Source organism: Pantherophis guttatus, chromosome 17, assembly GCF_059756535.1.
Source record: "Pantherophis guttatus breed Tessera chromosome 17, ASM5975653v1, whole genome shotgun sequence".
NCBI classification, from domain to species: domain Eukaryota; kingdom Metazoa; phylum Chordata; class Lepidosauria; order Squamata; family Colubridae; genus Pantherophis; species Pantherophis guttatus.
Genome location: NC_142079.1, coordinates 4,722,118 through 4,742,500, shown reverse-complemented (window position 1 = coordinate 4,742,500; position 20,383 = coordinate 4,722,118). Strand labels below are relative to the sequence as shown.

Genomic DNA, 20,383 nt, shown 5'->3' with positions numbered 1-20,383 from the left:
TAGGGACTCTTTTCCCCACCCCTTCTCTGATTTTTTTTTTCAGGTGGCCACTGGACTTCCTTCCTTCCTTCCTTCCTTCCTTCCTTCCTTCCTTCCTTCCTTCCTTCCTTCTTTCTTTCTTTCTTTCTTTCTTTGTCGCATTTCTATGCTGCCCAACTCCCTGGGGACTCTTTTCCCCACCCCTTCTCTGATTTTTTTTTTCAGGAAACCAGTGGACTTTCTTTCTTTCTTTCTTTCTTTCTTTCTTTCTTTCTTTCTTTCTTTCTTTCTTTCTTTCTTTCTTTCTTTCTTTCTTTGTCCCATTTCTATGCCGCCCAACTCCCTGGGGACTCTTTTCCCCACCCCTTCTCTGATTTTTTTTTTCAGGAGACCACTGCACTTTCTTCTTTCTTTCTTTCTTTCTTTCTTTCTTTCTTTCTTTCTTTCTTTCTTTCTCAACATTTTTTTTGGGGGGGGGTAGTAGGGGGACCAAAATTGGTTGGAGGAGGAGGAGGAGGAGGAGGAGGCGGAGGCTGGGCGGGCTCTGACAGCTGAATTGGCCATCTCCCTTCTTCTTCTCCCCACTCTTCCAAGCGAAGAGCGGCAAGCCAAACCGGTGGCTCCCCCGTTTTTTTGGGGGGGGGGTGTTTTTTGTTTGCCACGAGGAGGCGAGCGGCCACTTCTCCGCCTCGACTCGGGCAACCTGTAGCCTCGGCTGCAAGGCAAAGGCAGAGCGAGCGCCAGCTGGCAGGTAGGCGCTGCTGAAGCCGCCGGAGCTCGCCAGCTGGCCGGACCGGTTCCTCTGCTTGCTTTGCTTTGCTTGCTTGCCTGGAAAGTGGGGTTGAGGGGGGGGGCGGTGGGTGTTTGCAACGTTCCTGCTTGCAAGCCTCTTCGGGGGTTCACCGGGAAAGCGCCCTTCTCCCCATCCAGCCTTCTCCCGGGTCGGTGCGGGATCTGCAACCTGTCGCCCGCCCTCACCTGTCGAGGGTGGGGGGGCCACAATGGCCAAGAACACGGCGCTGCACTTCCGCGTGGTGGAGGGACGGGACCTGCCCGCCAAGGACGTGTGAGTTGGCCGGCAAAAAAAAAAAAAAAAAATAATGGGGACCCCCCCCCAACCCATCCCTTCCCCGTTTCCCCATCCTTAGCAGCGGGCGGGCGCAAAAGAGGGGGGGACCCACGAGGAGAGGTGGGGTGGGGGGGTCCGACTCAAAAGAGGGTTGGCTGGAGGAGTCGCCTCTGGTCGGGGGGTGGCCGGGCACCATCCCAAATGGATGGGTTGGGGGGCCCGAATGGATGGGATTTAGATGCCTCCCCTAGTTATATACGGAGCGGACTGGGTTTGCCTGCGCGCTTCGGGGGAAGAACCGGTGCCTTTTGAAAAAAAGAAAGAGTTGTAAGCCGCCTTTGCAGTGGGAAGCGCTCCAGGCGGGGCACGAAAGTGGAAAAAAAAATCTCTTGAAACAGGAGCGCCGGGATTTCTTGTTCTCCCCCTCCCAAGATTTTTTTTTTTTTTTAAAAACCAACAGATTAAAAGACCTCCCAGATCTAGAAATCAGGAGGAAATCCAGCATCCAGAATTGATTTGTATTAAAAAGGCATGAAAACGGATGCTTTTGAAACAAATCTCTTGGTGGTCCCAGAACCTTCTGGGTGTTATCTTGTCCCCTAGTCCAATCTGGCTTTCCTCCCGCTAGAATAGAATAGAATAAAATAAAGTAGAGTAGAGTAGAGTAGAGTAGAGTAGAGTAGAGTAGAGTAGAGTAGAATAGAATAGAATAGAATAGAATAGAATAGAATAGAATAGAATAGAATAGAATAAGATTTAAATAGAATGGAATGGAATAGAATAGAATAGAATAGAGTAGAATAGAATAGAATAGAATAGAATAGAATAGAATAGAATAGAATAGGAGTAGGAGTAGGATAGGAGTAGGAGTAGGAGTAGGAGTAGGAGTAGGAGTAGGAATAGAATAGAATAGAATAGAATAGAATAGAATAGAATAGGACAGGACAGGACAGGACAGGAGTAGGAGTAGGAGTAGGAGTAGGAGTAGGAGTAGGAGTAGGAGTAGGAGTAGGAGTAGGAGTAGGAGTAGGAGGAGTAGGAGTAGGAGTAGGAATAGAATAGAATAGAATAGAATAGAATAGAATAGAATAGAATAGAATAGAACAGAACAGAACAGAACAGAACAGAACAGAACAGAACAGAATAGAATAGAATAGAATTCTTTTATTGACCAAGTGTGATTGGACACACAAGGAATTTGTCTTTGGTGCCTGCGCTCTCAGTGTACATAAAAATAAAACATTCGTCAAGAATCATAAGGTACAACACTTAATGATAGTCATAGGGTACAAATAAGCAATCAAATCATACTAGGAAACAATCAGTATAAATCATAAGGATATAAGCAACAAAATTGCAGCCATGCAGTCCTAAGTGGAAGGAGATGGGTGGTGGGAACGATGAGAAGATTAATAGTGATAGTAATGTAAACTTAGTGAATAGTTTGACAGTGTTGAGGGAATTATTTGTTTAGCTGAGTGATGGCGTTTGGGGGAAAAACTGTCCCTTGTGTCTAGTGTGCAGTACTCTATAGCGTCGTTTGGAGGGTAGGAGTTGAAACAGTTGATGTCCAGGATGCAAGGGGGTCTGTAAATATTTTCCCAGCCCTCTGTTCGGGTTGAAATCAAAAGTTTCTTTAAGATTTGGAGGATATAACCTCAACCGGTTTTCCCTTTTTAACCGGGCATTTATGCATTCCCTTTCCAGCCAAGGTTGTTGCTTCTGTCCCAGCTCACCTGGAAGGTAGTAGCTTAAGGAGAGTTGGCCAATGCGAAAAGTTAGGTACCCATCGCTTCTTCTTCTGCAGCATTCTGGACCATATCTACCGTAGATGAAGAAGGGATGTGTCCTTCAGCAAAGAGAGCGGTGATTTTGAGAGAAATTGACCTTGATGGAGGCTTCCAAATAATGCCTCTATCTTGAATCTAACCTTGGTTTCAAAAAGCACCCTGGAGTTCTTCGATTCTCTGAAATGAACTGCCTGTTCCCAGGTGCGGGAGTCAGCTTCCTTGGAAACAGCGAGAGTCATTTCCAAGTAGAGAGATGGACTCTTCATGCCAAGAGTATGGTGGGGGGGAGGGGGACGGGTAGGAGGGGCGAAGCTCCCCCCCCCTCCTCAAAAGTTCCTTCGTCTCTGGCACAGTTGCTTGGAGACTGCATAACCCATTCCCCCTTTTCTTCCACAATTGGAGAAGGACACTCCGTAAGTTAGAAATTGGACTTGCCTTAGGACAGGGTCCTGGAAAACTGGCTAAGGAAAGAAAGAAAGAAAGAAAGAAAAAGAGAAAGAGCCGCGCGATCATCAGAGGCTTTTTTTTTTTTACTTTTAAAAGCATTTTTTCTACAACCCCTTCAGCCGAAAAAATGCTTTTAAAAGTAAAAAAAAAAAAAAGCCTCTGATGATCACGCAGCTCAGCTGGAATCGTCAGAGGCTTTTAAAAGCATTTTTTTTTACAACCTCTTTGGCCGAAGAGACTGTAGGGGGGAAAAATGCCTTTAAAAGCCTCTGGCGATCCCAACCTCAGCCGAAGAGGTTGTAGGAAAAATGCTTTTAAAAGTAAAAAAAAAAAAAAAGCCTCTGATGATCGCGCAGCTCAGCTGGAATTGTCAGAGGCTTTTAAAAGCATTTTGTTTTACAGCCTCTTCGGCCGAAGAGGCTGTAGGGGAAAAAAAATGCCTTTTAAAGCCTCTGGCGATCCCAGCTGAGTTGCCTGATCGTCAGAGGCTTCTAAAAGCATTTTTTTTCCTGCAACCTCTTTGGCCGAAGAGGTTGTAGGAAAAATGCTTTTAAAAGTTAAAAAAAAAAAAAAAGCCTCTGATGATCACGCAGCTAAGCTGGAATCGTCAGAGGCTTTTAAAAGCATTTTTTTTTACAACCTCTTCGGCCGAAGAGGCTGTAGGGGAAAAAAAAAATGCCTTTAAAAGCCTCTGGAGATCCCAGCTGAGTTTGCCTGATCGTCAGAGGCTTCTAAAAGCATTTTTTTTTCCTGCAACCTCTTCGGCTGAAGAGGTTGTAGGAAAAATGCTTTTAAAAGTAAAAAAAAAAAAAAAACAGTTGGCCACGCCCACCCAGTCACATTAATCCCCCCCAAGCCACGCCCACAGAACCGGTCGTAACAAATTTTAGATTTCACCCCTGCATAGTTTGTTCAATCAGGGTTTAAACCAAGCACAATTGACCCATTCCCCTAATCGTTAAGCTAGACACAAGTTAAATAGTGTTTGCAGGAAATATGGAATTTCTTCCTGGTTCTTTCTCAATGCCCCATACCAACTCACCCCCAGGCTGTTTCCCACGCCTGACATTTTGGAAAGGATTATTCTCATAAAAGTTCGAAACAGAAGGTCAGCCTGTTGCAAAATACCAATTCTGAACCACCTGTTTATTAGCGGCAATGGTTCAGGCCAGTGATGGGTTTCAAATTTTTTTACTACCGGTTTTGTGGGCATGGCTTGGTGAGCGTGGCTTTGTGGGCATGGCAGGGGAAGGATACTGTCAAATCTCCATTCCTTCCCCACTCCAGGGGAAGGTTACTGCAAAATCCCCATTTCCTCCCAGTCAGCTGGGACTCGGGAGGCAGAGAATAGATGGGGACGGGGCCAGTCAGACGTGGCATTTACCGGTTCTCCAAACTACCCAAAATTTCCACTACCGGTTCGCCAGAACTGGTCAGAACCTGCTGAAACCCACCTCTGGTTCAGGCCCATAAAACTGCCCCAGGGCAACAATTTACAAGTGCCCAAAGTGCCCCTGATCTCCAGAATTGCTTCTCTCAACAGCCTAGAACTGTGTTGGCTTTTTTGGCAGCTCCTGCACACGGCTGGCTCATATTTAAATGGTTGTCCACTAGGACTCCAAGATCCCTCTCACGGTTACTCCTACTGAGCAAGGTACCACATATACCGTATCTATTCCATTGAGTAACTGTTCTCGTCAATAAATTGAATCTCTCTTTATCAAGCCTGTAGTCATTACTCATCCTGCCCTCTGATCCCATGTAGTTTATTTCTATACACAAAGTTTAAACAATCCCCAACTTTGTACCTCAAAGAACCCCACTCCCAACCCTCAATAACACTTTAAGCAAATACTAGCTTGATTATTATCAATGGCTTCTTAGTCTTTTTATGATCTCTCTGCAAACACAGCCAATATGAGTTAAATGTAATCAGATGTTGCAAACAAGCAAACTCTTGAGTAAACCGTCCTTCCCATAATGCCTCCCTTTGGAATCTTCTGGGTGCTTTTTGACTTGTTTCATGTGGCAGAGATCACACCTACAAACGAGGCTTTGATGATTTATAGAGAGAGAAATATTTGTCTCTGTATAATTTATATAGATATGGGTGGTTAGGATGCAGTATTGCAGGCAGACTGCCCACCGCCTAAATAGATAGATAGATAGATAGATAGATAGATAGATAGATAGATAGACAGACAGACAGATAGATAGATAGATAGATATAGATAGATAGATGATAGATAGATAGAATAGATAGATAGAATAGATAGATAGAAAGATGATAGAAAGATAGATAGATAGATAGATAGATGATAGATAGATAGATAGATAGATGATATATAGAAAGAATAGATAGATAGATAGATAGATAGATAGATGATATATAGAAAGAATAGATAGATAGATAGATAGATGATAGATAGATAGATAGATAGATGATATATAGAAAGAATAGATAGATAGATAGATGATAGATAGATAGATAGATAGATAGATAGATAGATAGATGATATATAGAAAGAATAGATAGATAGATAGATAGATAGATAGATAGATAGATAGATAGATAGAATAGATAGAGCAATTTTGCGGGGACCTCAATTTTGAGGTCACTCCCCTCGGCTGCTGTAAGTAACCCTGGGATACAGCCTTGAGAGAGATAAGCATAGAATGTGCATCTGTCTTTGGCTGCTGTGCCATTTCGACGGTTTCCCATCCCCCTCTGGCCTATGGCAACTCGAGAGCAGGCCAGGGATGTTTTGCGAGTTGACACTCTTTTTGAAAACCTCCAGTGATGGAGCACCCATAACTTCTGGAGGCAAGTCGCTCCATTAGTTCATTATTCTTACTGATAAGAAATTTCTCCTTAACTCTAGGTTGGATCTCTCTTTGATAAGCTTCCATCCCTTACTTCTTGCCCTGCCCTCTGGTGCTTTGGAGAATAGGTCAAACCTCTCTTCTCTGAGACAGCTACTGTTGTGGCCCGTCAGCAGCCTGTGCAATTGTAGCTGATTCCAACAACGAGGAGACTGGTGTGGTACTGCGTCAGCAGCCTGTGCAGCTGGCACTCGAGTCAGACAATGAGGAGGCTGGAGAAGATGTGGTGCCAGAGGCGGGGATTCAGCCAGGGCCTTCAGAACCTCCAGAAGCTCCTTTAAGTGAAGAGGACGAAGAGGAGGAGCCTCTTCTCAATGGACGGGCGCGCAGAGCTGCCAAAAGGCAGGAGTGGCTCCTCAGGAGGAGATCTCCTCGAGAGTAAGGCTTGGGGCTAATTGGCCACTCCCTTAGCCTATTTAAGAAAGAACGCCACTTGCAACAAGCTGTAGGGAACAACTTTAGTTCACTCTCCTTCGTTTCTGCAAAATTGCTTCTGCCAACTCTAGTAAGACTGTGATTACCTTATCTTAGAATTCTGGTAGGCTGTTAAGACAGTTCATTAACAGCCTTTGAATGATAAAGACTACGTTATTTGAGTAAAATAAGCTTTGTATAGAGTTTGTGTGTGCTGCGTTCTTTGGGGTCCGTAGCTGGGGCAGAACAGCTACTCAAATACTGGTTTGTTTCCTGTTGCAGAAAGACTCCAAGGAAAAGCTATTCTACCTGTGGTTGGCCTTGCTTGTTGCCAACGGCTTTTGGCCAGACCCCCCCCCCCACACACACCTCTCTTTCCGTTTAAGTGGGCCCAGGATCTAAAGAATCGGATTCATTCCCCAAGAGGGGAAAACCTTCTCCATCATTTTTTCAGCATCACAACAGAGACTTGTCTTCGACGCACACACACGCACGCAACCTGGCGTGTGTCCACTCACCGTTTCCATGGATTTAGCAAAGGATGCTTTTGTGCGATGCTCATTCAAGAGCTGGAGAAAAAAAACACACAACCAGGAAGCCCAAAGTGCTTTTGATATATATATATATATATATATATATATATATAAATTAAAAGAAATCCAACAAAAAACAAAACAACCTATTAGGGCAACATCGCAGTTCAGCTGTAGATTCAGGGATGCGAATCAAAGAATTCCTGCTGCACCTCCCCTCTCTGGAAGCTGCCCACGCTTAGATTCAGTAGGAAAATTAAATGCCCTGCACCAATGTGGAAGGATTGTGCTATTTCAACAAAGATGATCAGGGGACTGGAAGCTAAAACATATGAAGAACGGTTGCAGGAACTGGGCATGTCTAGTTTAATGAAAAGAAGGACTAGGGGAGACATGAGAGCAGTCTTCCAATATCTCAGGGGCTGCCCCAAAGAAGAGGCAGTCAAGCCGTGTGCAGCAGCTGCCAAAAAAGCCAACACAGTTCTAGGCTGCATCAACAGAGGGATAGAATCAAGATCACGTGAAGTGTTGATACCACTTTATAAGGCCTTGCTAAGGCCACACTTGGAATACCGCATCCAGTTTTGGTCGCCACGATGTAAAAAAGATGTGGAGACTCTAGAAAGAGTGCAGAGAAGAGCAACAAAGAGGATTAGGGGGCTGGAGGCTAAAACATAGGAAGAACAGTTGCAGGAACTGGGTATGATGAAAAGAAGGACTAGGGGAGACATGATAGCAGTCTTCCAATATCTCAGGGGCTGCCCCAAAGAAGAGGTAGTCAAGCTATTCTCCAAACCACCTGAGGGCAGGACAAGAAGCAACGGGTGGAAACTAATCAAGGAGAGAAGCAACCTAGAACTAAGGAGGAATTTCCTGACAATTAAAGCAATTAATCAGTGGAACAACTTGCCTCCAGAAGTTGTAAGTGCTCCAACACTGGAAGTTTTTTAAGAAGATGTTGGATAACCATTTGTCTGAAGTGGTGTAGGGTTTCCTGCCTAAGCAGAGGGTTGGACTAGAAGACCTCCAAGGTCCCTTCCAACTCTCTTATTCTAATTCTATTCTATTCTATTCTATTCTATTCTATTCTATTCTATTCTATTCTATTCTATTCTATTCTATTCTACTCTACTCTACTCTACTCTACTCTACTCTACTCTACTCTACTCTATTCATTTTCTTTTCTTTTCTATTCATTTTCTATTCTATTCTACTCTACTCTACTCTACTCTACTCTACTCTACTCTACTCTACTCTACTCTACTCTACCCTACCCTACCCTACCCTATCCTATCCTATCCTATCCTATCCTATCCTATTCTATTCTAAACAACAAAATACAAACAGACTTGCAAAGACAAATAGAACGACGGTGGCAAAAGAAAGCAAAGATAGCACCAATAGCGATAGCAGCCCTGGGCGCAAACCCAAAACATCTGGAGCAGCCTTTGAACCTCATCGGCATTGACAAAATTCCCATCGGTCAATTGCAAAAGCCAGTGTTACAGAGAGTCCTTATTTAATGACCGCTAATTTCTGTTGCCTAGTGAAACATTCGTTCAGTTTTGCCCATTTTACGATATTTATGACGATCGCGGTGTGCCAGAGTCACATGATCCCCTTTGGTGGCAAGCCAAGTCAACGGGGGGGGGGAAGCTGGACTCACTTAACGACATGTGGCTCACTTAACAGCGGCAGGGATTTTTTTTTTTTTTAATTTGATTTATATGCCGCCCTTCTCCGGAGACTCAGGGCGGCTTACAATGCGCTAAGCAATAGCCTTCATACTTTTGTATATTTATACAAAGTCAGCTTATTGCCCCCACAATCCGGATCCTCATTTTACCTACCTTAGAAAGGATGGAAGGCTGAGTCAACCTTGAGCCTTGGAGAGATTCAAACTAGCAGTAACTGCAGGCAGCTGTTCTTAATAACAGGGTGCTTTAGACCACTGTACTACCAAGGCTCTTGGATTGCCTTAACCGCTGTGGCAAAGGAAGGTCGTAAAATGGGGCGAAGCTCACGGAACAAGGGAAATTTGGGGCTCAGCTGTGGTCGTACGTCGAGGACTCCCTGCGCTTCCCAAACCTGATTGCCAAGTTGCGCTCGGCGGAGAAAGTTTGCTCTTGAACTTGTCGATATGCTTGTAATTGGTTGTCGTTTTGTTTCCCTCAAGGTCTGGCACCAGCGATCCTTATTGTATCATCAAGGTAGACAATGAAATCGTGGCTAGGTAAGTGCCAGGCACAAGGTGTGGCCTTTGGCAGCAACGCCGCTCTTCCTTTCCCAGCAGGAAACGTTCAGCCTTGGCCGAAGAATGGCATGAAATGGGATTTGCATGTTGCTCTTGGAAGAGTGTGTGTGTGTGTGTGTCAAGGGCTTAAAAGGGGGGAGGAAATTATTATTTTCCTTTTGAAAACAACGTTCCTCAAAGACAAGACTTGGTTAAAAACCTCCGTTAATCCAAGAAAAGGATCAGGAGAGAGACTAGGGGTGTCCCCAGAAGTCACAATGCCACGATTGTACGAATGGGGTGGGCGCTATAATATCGAACAGATGGACAGAAGGGAATATCGATCGCTCGGGGTTGAACGGTGGGAGTCCTTGGTGCTCTCTGAGCTCGGAGGTTTTCTTGTAGATGTTTCATTGCCCAACTAGGTACCATCATCAGTGCTAGAAGGGAGTGGGGTTTGTTGGGGGGGGGGGAAGGAGGAGGAGGAGAAGGGAAGGAGGAGGAAGATTGTGGGGTCCTTGGTGCTCTCTGAGCTTGGTTGGTTTTTTTTTTTTTTTTTGTAGACATTTCATTACCCAATTAAGTAACATCATCAATTGTAGAAGGGAGTGGGGTTTGTGGAGAGGAGGAGGAGGAGGAGGAGGAGGAGGAGGAGGAGGAGGAGGAGGAGGAGGAGGAGGAGGAGATGGTGGCTCAGGGGCTAAGATGCTGAGCTTGTCGATCGAAAGGTCGGCAATCCAGAGGTTCGAATCCCTGGCGCCACATAATGGGGGTGAGCTCCCGTGACTTGTCCCAGCTTCTGCCAACCTAGCAGTTCGAAAGCAGGTAAAAAAAATGCAAGTAGAAAAATAGAGACCACCTTTGGTGAGGAAGGGAACAGCGTTCTGTGCGCCTTTGGCGTTGAGTCATGCCGGCCACATGACCACGGAGACGTCTTCGGACAGCGCTGGCTTTTCTTCGGCTTTGAAACGGAGATGAGCACCGCCCCCTAGAGTCGGGAACGACTAGCACCTATGTGTGAGGGCAACCTTTACCGTTTACTGAGCTTCGTTGTTTTTTTTTTGTAGACGTTACATTACCCAACTAAGTAACATCATCAATTGTAGAAGGGAGTGGGGTTTGTGGAGAGGAGGAGGAGAAGGAGGACTGTGGGGTCTTTGGTGCTCTCTGAGCTTGGTTGTTTTCTTGTAGACGTTTTACTACCCAACTAGGTAACATTATCAGTGCTAGAAAAGAGAAGGAGGAGGCGGAGGAGGAGGAGGAAGAGAGAGAGAGAGAGAGGTAGTAGATTAGATAGACAGACAGACAGACAGATGAGAGATTAGAGAGAAATACGGAGAGATAAATAGAGAGGTAGATGAGAGATTAGAGACACACAGAGAGACAGATATAGATGTATGTCTGTATATATGTATTTGTATATGTGTGTATATATAAATATATACATATACAAACAATTATATATGTTTATGTGGGTATGTATACATATACACACATATACAGAGTACATGTAAACATATGTGTGTGTGATAAGCAGTGTGTACTGTATATGTTTTGTGTGTGTCTGTGTGTATGAATAATGCATGTTCCTAATTATTAGAAAAAAATTCTAGAAAATATGGTTTTTAACCTTGAATCGAAGCCAGGAAAAGTCAGAAAAGAGCTCTGGTCAGCCTCCCTAACATTACGTTTAAAGAAAGATTTCGAAAAGGCAACATAATAAAGGCGATTGATCGATTGGCTGATTTGCTGTACACTCCCTGAAAAACAAAGCCCGCTTCCGTGCAAAAACGTTAGAAAAAGGCATATTTTGGGTCTAACGTTTTCCACGGCTGGCTGGGCGAAGCATTTGCTATTCTTCTATTGTTTTCCACCTGTCCGTAACGATTTGCCCAGAATTAAGATAGCAAAACATTGCACCTGTTCAGAGCTTTATCCTCTCAAAATGGCACAGAAAGATTTTTTTTAAAAAAATGTTTTTATTATACGTTTTCCTTCATAATACATCACATTTTCAGTTTTACAACCGTCCATCTCTTTCCGTCTCTTTCCTGCTCCTTCCCTCCCTTCCCTCTCTCCTTCTTCTCTCTCCTCCCCTCTCCTCCCTTTTCCTTTCCTCCTCTCCGCTCTCCTCTCCCCTCTTCTCCACTTCCCTCTCCTTCCCTTTCTCCTACTCCTCTCCTCCCATCCACTTCCCTCTCTCCTCTCTCCTTTCCCCTTTCTCCTTCTCTCTTCTTCTGTCCCCTTCCTTCTCCACTTCCCTTCGCCTTTCTCCCTTCCCCTCCTCTCCTCCATCCCACTCCCCTTCCCTCTCTCCCTTCACCTCTCCACTTCTCTTTCCTTCCATCTTTTTCTTTTCCTTGTTGTATAAAAATTTCTTGAAATGACAGTAGAAGAAAACAAACTTAACATCTACACAAACAGTGTGTTGATAAGCAGTAATAATAATAATTATAGTACCATATTGATAATATTTATTCTTCGTATTAATAATTTTAAAAAGAAAGAATTTTAAAAACGATGTTTTTTAAACGGTCACTTTACGTGTTGGCATTCTTCTCCCAGGGAAAGGACCTGGAAGACTTCCTAGGTTCTCCCAAAGAACGATTCTCACAGTACAGTTTCATTTTCACCCAGCCCTCTCCCTCCCCCCCATCTCTTCTTCCCCCCTCCCCTCAGGGTTCATGGCAGACTGGCATTGGGATGGCCATTCTGACACTTTAAGCAAGTCAAGAGTCCTCCTTCCTTCCCTTTTCTTCTGTCCTTCAGGACTGCCACGGTTTGGAAGAATCTCAACCCTTTCTGGGGAGAAGAATATACCCTGCACCTTCCCATGGGATTCCACAACCTCTCTTTCTATGTCTTGGATGAAGACACCATTGGGTGAGTGGAACGCAAGAAGAAGGAAGGGAGGGAGGGAGGGAAGGGAGAAAGGAAGGAAGGAAGGAAGGAAGGAAAGAAGGAAGGAAGGCAGACAGAAAGGAGGAAGGAAGGGAAGAGAGAAAGGAAGGAAGAAAGGAAGAAAGAAAGAGGGAGGGAGAGAAGGGAGAAAGGAAGGAAGAATGGAGAGGGGAAGGAAGGAAGGAAGAAAGAAAGAGGGAGGGAGGGAGGAAGGGAGGGAGGGAGGGAGGGAGGAGAATGAAAGTGAAACAGAGGAGGAAGGAAGGAAGGAAGGAAGAGGGAGGGAGGGAAGGCAGAAAGGAAGGAAGGAAGGGAAGGGAGAAAGGAAAGAAGGAAGGAAGGAAGAGGGAGGAAAAGAAGGGAGAAAGGGAGAAAGGAAGGAAGGGAGAAAGAGGGAGGGAAGGGAGAAAGAAAGAAAGAAAGAAAAAGAAAGAAAGGAGGGAGGGAGGGAGGGAGGAAGGAAGAAAGAACGGAGGGGGGAAGAAAGAAAGAAAGAAAGAGGGAGGGAGGGGAAGGGAAGGGAGAGGAAAAAGAAAGAAAGAAAGAAAGAAAGAAAGAAAACCTTGAATTGGACCTGAAAGCACAGAAACTGGCAGCCGGTGCAGCTCTCAGAACAGCCATCTAACATGGACTGAAGTCTTAGGGCCTCCAAGAACTATCCCTACCGCTGCGTTCCGCACTAGCTGAAGCTTCCGGATACTCTTCAAGGGTAGCCCCATGTAGCCCATAAAGTGCAGAGTTAGTTGTAGAACCAAGGAAGGGAACAAAGGTATTGTTTTATTTATTTATTTTTTTTCTACCGGGGGGGTGGTGGCAAAACTTTGCGATCTCAGGTTTCTCTTTCGGCTTCCTTCTCTGCAGACACGACGATGTCATTGGCAAAATCTCCCTGAGCAAAGACGAGATTTCATCACAGCCAAGGGGTGAGTGGTCCCAAATGAAGCCATTCATGCATCAAGGTGCAGTACTTGGAGTAGCGGGGGGGGGGGGAGAAAGAAAAACACGGGATGGAGTGTTGGGCAGATTCTCTGCTACTATGAAAGGGGGAAGGGACTCACCAAGGATGAGATGAAAGAGAAGATTTCTCTTCGTGGCAGGGATCGATAGCTGGATCAACCTGAGCCCCGTGGACCCCAACGAGGAGGTGCAGGGGGAAATCTCGCTGGAGTTGCAGGTGGTGGAGGAAGCCCACCAACGGCTGCTCTGCTGCCGTGTCCTTGAAGCGAGGTAACGGAAGGGAAGGAAGGTTGATCTGCAGCTGGAATGGGAGGTTGGCTGCGTTTCCTTGGGTAGAAGAGCGATAGCAATAGCACTTATATACCGCTTTACAATGCTTTACGGATCTCTCTGAGCGGTTTACACAGTCAGCCTCTTGCCCCCAACAATCTGGGTCCTCATTTACTGACCGTGGAAGGGTGATTCTTGAGCCGGTCAGAATCGAACTCCTAGCTGTGGGCAGAGTTAGCTTGCAATATTGAATCCTAACCACTGGGCCACCACGGCTCCTATTTATTGTCTGTCGGTCTGTCGGTCTGTTTGTCTGTCTATCTATCTATCTATCTATCTATCTATCTATCTATCTATCTATCATCTATCTATATCTATTTATCTATCTATCTATCTTCTATCAATTATTTATCTATCCATCATCAACTATCATCTATCTATCTATCTATCTAACTATTGATCATCTTATCATCTATCTATCTACCTATCTATTTATCTCTATCTCTCTATCTCTCTATCATCTATCATCTATTTATCTATCTATTATCAACTATCATCTATCTCTCTCTATCATCTATCTATCTATCTATCTATCTATCTATCTATCTATCTATCTATCTCTATCTCTCTATCTATCATCTATTTATCTATTATCAACTATCATCTATCTCTATCTATCATCTATCTATCTATCTATCTATCTATCTATCTATCTCTATCTCTCTATCTATCATCTATCATCTATTTATCTATCTATTATCAACTATCATCTATCTCTATCTATCATCTATCTATCTGTCTGTCTGTCTGTCTGTCTATCTATCAAGGAGAGAAGCCACCTAGAACTAAAGGAGAAATTTCCTGACAGTGAGAGCAATGAATCCGTGGAACTCCTTGCCTCCAGAAGTTGTGAAGGCTCCAACACTGGAAGTTTTTAAGAAGATGTTGGAAAACCATTTGTCTGAAGTGGTGTAGGGTTTCCTGCCTAAGCAGGGGGTTGGACTAGAAGACCTCCAAGGTCCCTTCCAACTCTGTTATTCTATTCTATCCTATCTCTTGGAACTCTAACTCAGTTTTGAAGTTTGTTGGGGCCCTTATCAAGAACCTACCTGAGCAGAACTATCTGCCAGCTCTTCTTTTCAAATTGAGACAAAGTGATCGAGGGGTGTGAGGATTTGCGAATGACACCCCGATCGGTGAAAATTTCAGAAGGTGCTGTAACAGAAAGGTGTTGAGGTTGTTGAGAGGGAGTGTGATTTTTATTTTATTTTTAAAAATTTTCCTCCCCGTCTCCTTTAGAAGAAAGTGAGATAATTAACAGTTTATGATTTAAAAAAAAAATAGCTGTGAACATTTTTGGCAGTGCGAGAGGTGGGAAAGAGAAAGGACAGTTAATTGCAAATTTCCTTTGGTTTGACAGAACTTCTGGTGGAGATCAAACCTGGTTTTTCCCACCCATTCCAACGTTCAAAATGATGTGTAACTTTCTTCCATCGTACACTTATCCTTCTTTGCGGCTGTTCGTCGTCATTTCTTTTCTTTTTTTAAAAGTTTTTTTATTTTAAACACATTAAAATAAACACAAAAGATACAATACTTCTGTACATTTCATTTTTCTGTTGTTAACAGCTCATTTAAGACGATCCTTTCTTATTATTTACATATATTCCAACTTTGTCTTGATCTGCTTAAACAATCTAACTTCCTTTATATCGACCAAACTATAGTTTGATCTTCAACGCAATCTCCTTTTTTTTCCTTTCCCCCTTTTTTCCTTTATTCCTTTTTTTTCGTTTTTCCTTTTCTCCCACCAATCATGCCATCTGTACCACACTCTATAATAATCTGTATCCTCTCTTTCCTTAATTTCCTTTGTTAACTTGTCCATCTCTGCCGCATTTGAGGATTTTTTAAAATTAAGTCCTCTTCTGTTGGTGGGCTTTCCTTCTTCCAATTTTGCGCATATATATATATATATATTTTAAATTCGATTTATATGCCGCCCTTCTCCGGAGACTCAGGGCGGCTTACAATGCGTTAAGCAATAGCCTTCATCCTTTTGTATATTTATACAAAGTCAGCTTATTGCCCCCACAAACTGGGTCCTCATTTCACCTACCTTAGAAAGGATGGAAGGCTGAGTCAACCTTGAGCCTTGGAGAGATTCGAACTAGCAGTAAATTGCAGGCAGCTGTGTTAATAACAGGGTGCGTAGACCACTGTACTATCAAGGCGAGCTGCTGTTAATATATGTAGTGTTAAATATTGTATATCTTTTGTATAATTTTCTACTGGAATCCCTAGTAAAAATTGCTCCGGCTCTCCCTTTACTGGTTTCTGTATTATCTCCTCTAGAAGCCTATTTCTATTACAGGCAAACTGGAAAACAGTGGTTAACCATCTCCAAACAAGCTACGATCCATATCCTGTTTGCAAATAACTGAGAAAGTTTGTAATGCAACAGAAAATTGTGGTTTTGCTAGCTAGGTCTTTGCTGGAATGAATCACAATCAATGGCCTATCCATTGATGACTGGCTTATTCTTGGGGGAAAAAAATATGACTGTGCTAGCTTTCTTGCTTTTGATCTGCTTTTTCATGCCCTTGATCTGCTCTTGCTTTCTTCCCCTTAGAGATCTAGCACCACGTGATCTCTCAGGCACTTCAGATCCCTTTGCCCGCGTGCTGTTTAATGGGCAGATCCTGGAAACAGCGGTGAGTATCTTTGGATATATTTTGCAGGCTAGGGCAGCGATGTTGTGGGTAGCTTCTGAATGGCAGAGGAACCTAAAAGTAATCACAATGGTTGGGAAGAGATCACTGGTGAAATCCAGTTTTTTTTTTTTACTACTGGTTCTATGGGTGTGGCTTGGTGAGTGTGGTGTGGTTTTGTCGGCGTGGCAGGGGAAGGATACTGCAAAATCTCCATTCCCACCCCTCTCCAGGGGAAGGATACTGCAGAATCTCCATTCCATCTAGTAGAAGAAGCCCAATGGGGAACCTTAGCTCTGTCTTTATTGTAAGATTATATTAATAGAATCTTGCAAGCCTGGAAATACATTTCTTCTTCTTCTTCTTCTTCTTCACCTTTACACTCCAAGAAAACTCCACTCATAAAAAATATACAGACAGATTAACAGAGTTGGAAGGGACCCTTTTAGGTCATCTAGTCCAACCCCCCGCCCAAACAGGAGACCCTACACCATTTCCGACGTATGGCAGTCCAGTCTCTTCTTGAAAGCTTCCAGTGATGAAGCTCCCACAACTTCTGAAGGCAACTTCTGTTCCATCGGTTGATGGTCAGAAAATTCCTCCTTATTTCCAGGTTGAATCTCTCCTTGGTCAGTTTCCATCTGTTATTCCTTTTCTGTCCTTGAGGTTCTTTGGAAAATAGCTCGACCCCCTCCTCTCTGTGGCAGCCCCTCAAATATTGGAAGATGCTCTCCTGTCTCCCCTGGTCCTTCTCTTCACTACAAACAGTCCTCAATTTATGACTGTCATGAAACCTGTCCTTTCAGTGATTGTACAGTGGTGATAAATGAGCACCATGGTCATTAAGCAAAACGATTGTTTGCTGTGGAACTTTTGGCTGAAAACCAGAAATAAATGCTGTTTTTTTTTTGTGGTATAAGGGACTGCAGGACTCTGCTAAACAGCCAGTCACGAGTTAATAACTGGTGGAACCCAAAGCTTTAAGTAGAAAACTCAGCTTTCCCTCTCTTATGGCTCTTCAGATTATCAAGAAGACTCGTTTCCCACGTTGGGAGGAGATGTTGGAGTTTGTCCTGGAAGAGGGGGCTGATTCCGAGGCACCCCTTGTTGTAGAAGTCTGGGATTGGGACATGGTGGGGAAGAATGACTTCCTGGGACAGGTAAGGACAAAGAAGACTCATGGATGAAGGAGGTTGACTCTTGGCCTGAGCTTAACCAAGCACCTCATTGTGTAGGAGACTTGAGAGAATGTTCAACCAACACAACTCTTTAGTTTAGAAGTTGACACGCCATCTATGAACCCCCTTGTTTGCAGCACCCCATTTCTTTTCCAGTCCCATCTGCTGAAAATCAGTTGAGTAGTGAGTAGAACTTGGAGGCTCCCTACTTCTGGTCCAACAACTTCACCACTAGACCAGCCTCAGTCCTCAGGACCCCAAAGTCCTCAAGGGAGCCTTCATTGCTGAGGAAGAGACTGGGAACTGGGTCTCCCTACCTCTAGTCCAGCACTTTCAACACAACACCACAATGGGTCTTGGGAAAAGAGAGAGGAATGTCCCCCAGAGTCCTCCATGGAGGTTCCATGACTGGGAGGATCACTAGAATTTACTCTTCACTTCTAGATGAATATTTTTAGTATGTTCTTGCCTTTGTCTTCCATCTAAGATTGCTCCAGCATGGAAGAAGTAGTTGAATTAGCATCCCATGTTCTGTTGAATTGTCCACTGTCCTGTATTTGGAACTCTGGATTCATATCATGTCTCTTAGCTAATCCTTCTGTCTAATCTATGGAAGAGAATGCATTCTTTCTGGCTAATAATTATATCAACCGCCTCAAAAAAAAAATATTACAAAATATTGTTCAGTCCAGATGGCCATAAGGAAATATCATAGATCAGATTTAATCGATTCGTTTCCATCTTAAGTGGCAATCAGCCATATATTTAGAATAGAATAGAATAGAATAGAATAGAATAGAATAGAATAGAATAGAATTAGAATTAGAATTAGAATTAGAATTAGAATTAGAATTAGAATTAGAATTAGAATTAATAGAATTAGAATTTAATAGAGAAGAGGAGAGGAGAGGAGAGGAGAGGAGAGGAGAAGAGAAAAGAGAGAAGGGAAAAAAGAAAAGAAAAGAGATTAGGCTAGGCTAGGCTAGAACAGAATAGACTACAATAAGAATAGAATAGAATAGAATAGAATAGAATAGAATAGAATAGAATAGAATAGAATAGAATTAGAATGAATAGAATTAGAACTTAATAGAGAAGAGAAGAGAGAAAGGAAAAGAAGAGAAGAAAAGTAAAGAGAATAGAATAGAATAGAATAGAATAGAATAGAATAGAATAGAATAGAATAGAATAGAATAGAATTAGACCGAATAGAATTAGAATTTAATAGAAAAGAGAAGAGAAGAAAGGAAAAGAAAAAAAGAAAAGAAAAGAGACTAGACTAGAGTAGACTAGACTAGACTAGAATAAGAATTTAGACTAGACTAGACTAGAATAGAATAGAATAGAATAAGAATTTAGAATAGAATAAGAATTTAGAATAGAGTAGAATAGAGTAGAATAGAATAGAACAGAACAGAACAGAATAGAATAGAATAGAGTAGAATAGAATAGAACAGAACAGAACAGAACAGAACAGAATAGAATAGAATAGAATAGAATAGAATAAGAATTTAGAATAGAATAAGAATTTAGAATAGAGTAGAATAGAGTAGAATAGAATAGAACAGAACAGAACAGAACAGAATAGAATAGAATAGAGTAGAATAGAGTAGAATAGAATAGAATAGAACAGAACAGAACAGAACAGAACAGAACAGAACAGAACAGAACAGAACAGAACAGAACAGAACAGAACAGAACAGAATAGAATAGAATAGAATAGAATAGAATAGAATAGAATAGAATAGAATCTGGAAGAGACCTTGGAGGTTTTCTAGTTCAACCCAGTGCTCAAGCAGGAGAACCTATACTATTTCAGATAAGTGGCTGTCCAATTTCTTTTTAAAAGCCTCCATTGTTGGAGCACCCACGATTTCTGGAGGCCAGCTGTTCCACTGGTTAATTGTCCTCACGGTTAGGAAGTTTCTCCTTCATTCCAGGTTGCTTCTCCCCTTGGTTCATTTCCAACCATTGTTTCTTGTCTTGCCCTCCGGTGTTTTGCATTTCGGTACGCGCTTCGTTGTTTTTGTTTTTTCCTTTTCTCAAGCAGCAGAACGATCTTTGATATTGGTCTGTGACTGCAGAGGCAGATCAATAAATAAAAAGGAAAGAAGCATTTCGTCGCTGCGGTTTCACTCCTGATCCCTGGGTTTATACCTGCCTTTTTCCTTGTCTTCCGTGCAGGTCAAGTTCTGCCTGGGCTCCGTGCAGAAGTCTGTTCTCAAAGATTGGTTCCGTCTGCTTCCTTTGCCCTCTTCAGGAGAGGACGCTGGGTAAATAAGAAGTGGTCCCTTTTGTGAAGCATGCAACATTTGGGATTTGAGCACCCATTGTGGACCTGTCAAAATACCCTGTCTCATTTCAGAGACCTGTGAATTATTTTTGTAGCTGTTAGCTAGGGAGCTGCTCAGCGGCGGGTTTCAAATTTTGTTACTACCAGTTCTGTGGGTGTGGCTTGGTGGGCGTGGCGTGGCTTAGTGGGTGTGGCTTGGTGGGCATGGCAGGGGAAACATACTGTAAAATCGCCATTCCCACCCGATGCCAGCGCTTCAACGCTGGCATAGAGAGAGAGAGATAAACTCTGAACTTTTGCCTGCTAAATCCCTTTGAAGTCGGGTTGTCGTGGAAATGAAGAGGGGGGGGAACATTCCTGGGAAATGACGAGACAAGAAGTCTGAAGAATGACTTGGAAGATAGCCAATGAGAAGCAGAGATTTGGGGATCGGAAAGGGAGGGATTGGGGGGCAAAAGGTCAGTCTTGTCCGCATCGAGTCATGATCCGGTGGCTGTGCTCAATTAAAGAAAAGATTTCCTTAAAGATTGGCAGTTTGGAAATTCATTTATTTTGAGATAGCATCGAAGTCTGACACCCCACTCCAGGGGAAGGATACTGCAAAATCCCCATTTCCTCCCGATCAGCTGGGACTCGGGAGGCAGAGAATAGATGGGGGTGGAGCCAGTCAGGATTTTTACTACCGGTTCTCCGAACTAATCAAAATTTCCACTACCGGTTCTCCA

The 20,383-nt window shown here is 43.4% G+C and overlaps 1 protein-coding gene across 2 annotated transcripts in view; it reads left to right on the top strand.

Moving 5' to 3' along the window:
- The first annotated feature begins 680 nt into the window (after positions 1-680).
- The window catches only part of RASAL1 (RAS protein activator like 1), a 44,480-nt gene continuing 24,777 nt past the window's right edge, over positions 681-20,383 (top strand). Inside the window, exons 1-9 of one of the 2 annotated variants that reach the window (XM_087880544.1) lie at positions 681-730; positions 910-1,045; positions 9,292-9,348; positions 12,118-12,231; positions 13,111-13,172; positions 13,347-13,476; positions 16,109-16,190; positions 17,210-17,347; positions 19,550-19,638. In XM_087880544.1, coding sequence (XP_087736670.1) covers positions 981-1,045; positions 9,292-9,348; positions 12,118-12,231; positions 13,111-13,172; positions 13,347-13,476; positions 16,109-16,190; positions 17,210-17,347; positions 19,550-19,638 — 737 coding nt within the window. In that variant the 5' untranslated portion in view covers positions 681-730; positions 910-980. Of the gene's footprint in view, positions 731-878; positions 1,046-9,291; positions 9,349-12,117; positions 12,232-13,110; positions 13,173-13,346; positions 13,477-16,108; positions 16,191-17,209; positions 17,348-19,549; positions 19,639-20,383 lie in introns of those variants that run through there. The other variant, XM_087880545.1, reaches the window with a different exon arrangement.